Genomic DNA, 8,224 nt, shown 5'->3' with positions numbered 1-8,224 from the left:
GGAGAATGGGCATCATCAGAAAATCTACAAACAACAAATGCTGGAGAGGGTGTGGAGAAAAGGGAACTGTCTTGCGCTGTTGGTGGCATTGTCAACCTATGTAGCCACTATGGAGAACAGTATGGAAGTTCCTTAAAAAAGTAAAAACAGAATTACCATATGATCCAGCAATCCCACTACTGGGCATATACCCAGAGAAAACCATAATCCAAAAAGACACATGCACCCCAATGTTCACTGCAGCACTATTTACAATAGCAAGGTCACGGAAGCAACCTAAATGCCCATCAACAGACAAATGGATAAAGAAGATGTGGTACATATATACAATGGAATATTACTCAGCCATAAAAAGGAACGAAATTGGGTCGTTTGTTGAGACGTGGATGGATCTAGTGACTGTCATACAGAGTGAAGTAAGTCAGAAAGAGAAAAACAAATATCGTATATTAACGCATATATGTGGAACCTAGAAAAATGGTACAGATGAACCATTTTGCAGGGCAGAAATTGAGATTCAGATGTAGAGAACAAACGTATGGACACCAAGGGGGGAAGGCCTCGGGGTGGTGGTGGTGGTGGTGGTATGAAGTGGGCGATTGGGATTGACATGTATACACTGATGTTTATAAAATTGAGGACTAATAAGAACCTGCTGTATAAAAAATAAAATAAAATTCAAAAAAGAATAATGAAGTAGAAAATTCAGTGGCCTTTTGTTTATTCACAAAGTTGTGCAATCATCACCACAATATCTTTTAGAACATTTTCATCACCCCCCAACCAAAGAAGAAAAAAAAGCACCTCTATACTGATTAGCACTCACTCCCCATTCCCGCCCTCTGCCCAGCCCCTGGCAACTACTAATCTGCTTTTGTCTTTATGGATTTGACTGTTCTGGCCGTTTCAAATAAACGGAATCACACAATATGCGATCCTTTGTGACTGGCTTCTTTCATTTAGCATATTGTCTTCAAGGTTCATCCATGTTGTAGCATGTGTCAGTAGTTCATTCCTCTTTATTTTTGAATATTATTCCATTGTATAGATATAGCACATTTTGTTTATCCTTTCCTCAGTGGATAACTCATTTGGGTTGCTTCCTCTTTTTTGGCTGTTATGAATAATTCTGCTATGAATAATTGTGTGCAAGTTTTTCTGTGAACATATTTGTTCAGTTCTCTTGGGTATATACCTAGGAGTGGAATTGCTGGGTCATCGAGTAAGTCTGTGTTTAACTTTTTGAGTAATTGCTAAACTGTTTTCCAAAGCAGCTGTACCATTTTGCATTCCCACCAGCAGTGTATGAAGGCTTTAATTTTGCTACATCTTTGCCAACATTTGTTATTATTTGTCTTTTTTGATGATAGTCATCCTAGTGTGTGTGAAGTGGCATCTCATTGTGATTTCTGTTGACTCTTAGTTGACAAATCCATCAACAGCGTTAAAATCATAGATTTTGATATTTGTATGGAAGGTCTTCCTTCCCTCAACTGCCAGATCTACTCCCAGATTGATAAGGTTCCTTAGTGTTCACTCTTCACGGGAGACAGGGCTTGGAAGTTATTTGTGCTGTATACATGCAGGTCTTTGCAGATAATTGGTGGGCATAGAGGCAGTATCTAGGTGATGGTTGGAATGCTGGTAGATTTCCATCTTTCACTTCCTCCCTCCCTTCTTTCCTTCATTTACCAAATATATTTGGCATTTAAGAATATCCCTTATTCTCACCACCGAAAGAAATAGAAGAGATCATAATGAAAAAAATCTAGCAGCTGTCTTAAGTGGGTTTCCTAGAAGCAGAGTCTGAGATAGGGGCTTCTGGTACAAGTGACTTCCTGAGAGAGTATTCTCAGGAAAAACCTATAAGGGAGTGAGGAAAGCAAGATAGGACAGGGAAGAAGCTAGGCAAAAATATGTTTTCTGGAGAAGTCTGACCTCAGCCTGATCCCACTGGGAGCTCTGAAGTGTGAAATGCGTCAGTTTGTCCCACCCAGTGGCAAGAGAGGTGGGGGTCTGGGCTGTGATACTCTTGCTTCAGTTAGTCTTTTCCTATGGGCATCCCCCCAGGAGGGAGGGATATCTGATATCCTAAGCGACTCTGGGGGAGCTGCTGCCCATCTGCCAAGGGCAATCCTGGGGAGGAGGAGGGCAGGTAGAAGCGATACCCATTACCATCTATGGCAGCTGGCAGATGAGAACTTCAGAGGAGTAAAGGGGACTTGTATGGAATACCAACAGTACCTGTTTGGGATTCATTAATTGATCAATGTATTTTTATTTTGTCCAGCTATCGAACTTCTTCTCCTTCATGTTGGAAAACTATACACGTGTACTTGAGGAAGATCCAGGTAAGTAAAAAGTTTAGTCTTTTGAAAAGCAGTCATTAAATATTGAATTGTCTCATCAAGGAATGTGAACTGAAGATGGGAGAACACTAAGAAATTAAAAAGATGGCCGTCTGTCTTGTCTGTGTGACACCAAGCAACTGGTGAAAACAGTTTAACTGGCTTTTTCCATCCTTGATTGCTGTTAACTAATTGACCATTTAATTTTTTCATTTTCAAAAAACTGAATTAGGGCTTCCGTGGTGGCGCAGTGGTTGAGAGTCCGCCTGCCGATGCAGGGGACGCAGGTTCGCGCCCCGGTCCGGGAGGATCCCACGTGCCGCAGAGCAGCTGGGCCTGTGAGCCATGGCCACTGAGCCTGCGTGTCCGGAGCCTGTGCTCCGCAACGAGAGAGGCCACAACAGTGAGAGGCCCGCGTACTGCAAAAACTAAATAAATAAACTGAATTAGATTTCATTTTACATTAGTATGTTGAATACCTTCTCTGAACCACAACCTACTAATGTACAATAGTAGCTTAGTAAAGAGGATCTTATTTATTTATTTTTTTTAAGAGGATCTTATTTTTAATCTACAGAACTTTTGTGCTGAGAGATCAAAATATCTTGACTATTTCATGAAACAGATCTGGGTGGGGGATTAAACACAGTTGGCACCATCATGTCTCTGTTTTCTCCATAGCTAGCTAGCTGTCTGTCAGGCTGTGTATTTATCTATCATTTATTTAGTCATTCTGAAATGACTAAATAAATCATTTCAGATACAGACAATATAGGTGTGATTCAAAATGATTTTAAAATGATAGTTATTGAGGAACTTCCCTGGCGGTCCAGTGGTTAGGACTCAGTGCTTCCACTGCAGGGGGCATGGCTTCAGTCCCTGGTCAGGGAACTAAGATCTCACATGCCACTCGGCACAGCCAAAAAAAAAAAAATTATAGTTATTCACATGTCATGTATTTCTCTGCAAATTAAGATCTGCCTGTTGTTATCTTCAAGGTAGGCACTTGACTTAGAAGCTCATTTTTCTTTAATTTGGGCCAACTATTTTTGCTCTAGTTAAAAATGTGTATGGCATCTAAAGCATCATTTAATCTAGTGAGCATCCTTCAAAGTGGTGAAAGAAGGGTGTTTTAATGGTATGCTCTGAGCTAAGTACATATGTGTGAAACTAATTAAAGCATTTAATGATCTGTAGAAGGTTTCTGAAAGGTGGAATAGCCAAACCTGAGGAGTGGGGAGTGAGTGGGAAGTAGGTATTTTGCCATTTTTTTTCTTTTAGCTAATTACAATTTGAAGACAGTTGTTTGTGCTTCATGTTCTTTGGCAAAAATATTTCTGAGAGGAAATATAATAATAATGAAATGAAACAGCCCTCTTTCTGCTAATGACCTAATATTTTAATCTGAGCTATGCATCAGAATCACTTATGGATATTCATAGCCACAGATGGCTGGGTTCCAGCGCAAAGATATTTACTTAGGCTCTATATTTTTAAAAATCTGCTTTAAAAAATTATACAAGTGATTTAAAAATATTTTTAAAATTTTATCAGAGAAGGGGACAGTGGTTTAAACTTCTTATGTAAACTTTTCTGGAAGAAAAGTATACAAATTACAGGAAAGTACACAAATGATAAGTATATGACTTAATAAATTTTCTCAGAGTAAACTCAGCCTTGTAACATGCACCCAGAACAAGAAATAAAACATTATCATAGCCGCAGAAGCCCCCTCCTGTTCTCTGCCACTCACTACCCAATCCCTGCACCCTCCTCACTACTTTCCTGACTTCTACCTCCTAGATTAGTTTTGCTTGTTTTTGAACTTCTCTGTATAAATGAAAACATACAGTTTTGCTTCTTTTACTCAACTTTATATTTGTGAGAGTCATCCCTTTGGTCATTCTTATTGCTGAATAATATTTAATTTTATGAATATACCAAAATTTATCCATTCTATTGTTATGGACATTTGAGTTGTTTTCAGTTTTGGTAATTTAAATGGTACTACTATGCACATTCTTGTACTTGTCCTTTTTAGTGAACATATGTATTCTTTTCTTTTGCTATATACTCATTTTCAGTTATCTATTGCTGTATAATAAACCACCCCAAAATTTAGTGCTTTAAAACAACAACCATTTTATTGCTTGTGATTCTGTGGGTCAGGTATTTGAAGGGCTCAGTGGGGATGGCTTGTCTTTGTTGTACGTGCTGTCAGTTGGGCTCACTCAACTTAGCTGGGCTGGAGAGGGAGGTCCAAATGGTTTTCTTAACATGTTTGGGACTTTGGTGTGGGCTATGAACTTGGGTACCTCAGTTCTCCTCATGCAGCCTCTCTGCCCAACAGGATATCCTGGACTTCTTTACATGGCAGCTAGATCCCAAGAGGGCAAAGGCAGAAGCCACAAGGCCTCTTTAGGCCTTTGCTCTGGAACTCACACAAAATCAGTTCTGCCATATCCTATTGGTCAAAGCAAGTCACAAGGCTAGGTGCAGATTCAAAGGGGTTAGGAAAGATCCATCTCTTGCAGGGAGCAGTAGCAGCAGCATTATCTTGTAAAGGGATATGAATACAAGGAGACATGATTCGTTGGGGACCATTATTATAAAGATGTACCACAACCCAGGAAAGGAAGTTTGGAGTTATAGGGCATGCATATGGTTAGCTTTATTAGGTACTGATAAACAGTTTTACAAAATTGTTGTACCAAGTTATACTGCCAACAGTGTATGAGAGTTCCAATTGTTCAGTATCTTTGCCAACACTCAAAATTATCAGTCCTTTTCATTTTAGCCATTCTGGTGAGTATGTAGTAGTATCACATTTCTGCTTTAATTTGCATTCCCCTGGTGAGCAGAGAAGTTGCTCGCCTGTTTGAATGTTTAGCAGTCACGTGGACATCCCATATGGCAAAGTGCCTGTTCAGGTCTTTTGCCCATTTTTCTATTGGGTATCTGCCTTTTTCTTACCAATTTCTAAGAGTTCTGTAGGTTTTCTAAGTATGAGAATGTGAATCTTTGTTAGATAAATTTATTGCAAATATCTGTTCCTAGTCTTTGGCTTTTATCTATCCCCCTAGTCTTTAATCTTTAAATGATGTCTTTTGGTGAGGAGACATTCTTTTTTTTTTTTTTTTTTTTGCGGTACGCGGGCCTCTCACTGTTGTGGCCTCTCCAGTTGCGGAGCACAGGCTCCGGACGCACAGGCCCAGCGGCCATGGCTCACAGGCCCAGCTGCTCCGCGGCGTGTGGGATCTTCCCAGACTGGGGCACGAACCCGTGTCCCCTGCATCGGCAGGCGGACTCTCAACCACTGCGCCACCAGGGAAGCCCGTGAGTAGACATTCTTGATTTTAATGTAGTACAAGTTTTTCTTTTATGGTTAGTGCTTTCTGTATCCTGCTTAAGAAACCCTTGCCTGATAAGAGTGTGCACGCATGTGTGTGTGTCTATGTGTGCTCATTTGTGCAAAAATAAATACAGGAGAAACCTACAGGGTAAATCAGAAACTAATGGCATTATTTACCTACAGGAAATGGAGGGATGGGTGGGAGCAGGGCAGAAAGAATGGGGAGAATGGGGTTTGGGTAGGAGAGATGAGGGGAAAGTGACACATCTCTGAGAATACCTTTTTGTAGTTCTGACTCTTAGAACCATGATAATGTTTCACATCCCTAAAAAAAAAAAATAATAATTAATTAAAAATAGGTAGAGAGAGAGAATGTGATTCCCAAGTAGAATACACACTGTGACAAATGAACTTAATTGTATTACAAATGAATAACCATCACCCAAAGGAGGTGGGGAAGAAACAAAATAACCTAAGTGGCATTGGAAAATAGCGTTCAACCATAATATGCCTTGATGAGGTTTCATTTTTATTTATCCTGTGTGGGGTTTGCTGAGCTTCTGTTATATCTAAGTTGATATTTTTGTCAGGTTTAGGAAATTTTCATCCATTAATTATTTAAATTATCTTTCTTTTCAAGTCTAAGTATCTTTTTCTTTGTGAATCCTTGGCTTTTAAACTTAGAAGGCCCTGAAATATTTAAAATGTGGATTACCATGGCTATTTTTCTAGATTTTTTATGATTTGACTTCTAAAAGTTTTAACATTTCATAAATTTTGAATTTTTGATATTAAACTAAAAAAGGAAAATTTGATGCCTAGTGGTTGAGAATAATTAAAAAACACACCTATGAAGAAAATGTCCAAGTAGTTAACCAAATTTTCCCCACGACATTTATTTCATAATTTATCTTTTCATCATGTTTTGTAGTGCCTCCTTCATAATATATTCATTTAAAAATGTGTAATAGGGCATATTTCCGGGCTATCTGTTATCTTATACATCTCTCTATTATAGGGTCCTAGAATCATACTGATTTAGTTATTATATGTATCAGAAAAAGAGATTTACAGATTATTGCTGTATGTTGATTTCACTTTCAAAATTTTTTCCAGCTTTATTAAAATATAGTTAACATATAACATTATATAAGTTTAAGGTGTACAGTATAATGATTTCTTATATGCATATATTGCAAAATGATTACCACGGTGTTAGTTAACACATGCATCCATTCACATAGTTACAATTTTGTGTGTGTGTGGTGAGAGCTTTTAAAATGTACTCTCTTAGCAACTTTCAATATATAATAGAGTATTATTGACTAGAGTCACCATACTGTACATTACTGTAGGTTGCTTTCTGATGGCCCTTTTTGGTGGGAGAGTTCCAGACAACCTCTACCTAGGCCTGTTTGGCAGAAGTGCTATGACCCCTAAGCAGGGTATATTTAGGGACTGGAAGGTCACTTAACATTTCCAGATACCAGGGCCAGTTTAATGGTTTTACCTCTGAGGCACAGAGTATGCTGAGACATTCTGGGTGTTCCAAAGGTGAGAGGTGACCTACATGTCCTACTGCTTGCTCAAAGCCAATTAATAGGACTTGATGGGGAGATGCTGCACATCCATTCCCCAGTCTGATTTTTCACATCAGCCTCCTCCCACAGGTAGAAAGCCAAAGCTGCTATATACATAGCAACAGGTTTAAACAGAGTCTGGTGGAAGTGGGGAGTGGGATGGAGTCAGTGGAAGTGTTGTTTTGACTTTTCTTTCTGCTTCCCAGATCAATCAAAATGTCCTATCAAGCCACGTATTTTATATTTTTTGTTGCTATGGTGAATAAGATATTTCCCCCCCTATATCTCCCTAATGATTATTGGTAGTATTTAGTAAAGCGTTTGGTTTATGTCTGTTTATTTTGTATTGTGATACTATTGAACAGTAACATTAAATAATAATAATAATAATTATTACTACTCATATTTATTAAATGCCATGTGCCATGTCTTTTAAGTGCTTTAAATATATCATTTCATTTAGTTTTCATGACAAACCAGTGGAATTAGTATTCTCATCCCCCTTTTGTGGATGAGAATACTGAGGCTTATTAGGTAACCTCCCAAGGTTATTCATCTTATCAGTGGTGAAGCTGTGATTCAAACCAGTGAGATTAAACGCTGTATTATTTTAATTCTCCTATCAATTCCGGGAGTTTTTCAGTTGATTTCCTTGAGTGTAGATATTTAATCACACTGGTCACAAGTAACTTTATTTTTATATCTTTCTATGCAAGAGTCACTGCTCTTATTTTGGCTTCATGTTTTATTATATTTGCTGGAGATAGCAGAACAGTGTTAAAATGAAACATTGAAAGTGGGCATCCTCGTTTTGTTAATGATTTAATGGAAAAACCATTACCGTTGATTTAAATTTTAAAAAATACGTTAAGGAGGTATCCTTCCATTCCTAGCTTTATGAGTTTTTAAAAAAATCAAGAACAGGTGTTGAATTTTACAAAATT

The 8,224-nt window shown here is 38.3% G+C and overlaps 1 protein-coding gene across 2 annotated transcripts in view; it reads left to right on the top strand.

Moving 5' to 3' along the window:
• Positions 1-2,296: 2,296 nt before the first annotated feature.
• Positions 2,297-8,224, top strand: part of PPEF1 (protein phosphatase with EF-hand domain 1) — an 80,366-nt gene continuing 74,438 nt past the window's right edge. For both annotated transcript variants that reach the window (XM_089904739.1, XM_089904740.1), the window contains exon 1: positions 2,297-2,351. In XM_089904739.1, the coding sequence (XP_089760865.1) occupies positions 2,312-2,351 (40 nt within the window). In that variant the 5' untranslated portion in view covers positions 2,297-2,311. The remainder of the gene's footprint in view (positions 2,352-8,224) is intronic.

The sequence above is a fragment of the Delphinapterus leucas genome, chromosome X (genome assembly GCF_059928025.1).
Source record: "Delphinapterus leucas isolate spDelLeu-1000000601 "Yukka" chromosome X, BTC_Dleu_Yukka2, whole genome shotgun sequence".
Classification (NCBI taxonomy): Eukaryota; Metazoa; Chordata; class Mammalia; order Artiodactyla; family Monodontidae; genus Delphinapterus; species Delphinapterus leucas.
This window is presented reverse-complemented; position numbering and strand designations above follow the sequence as displayed.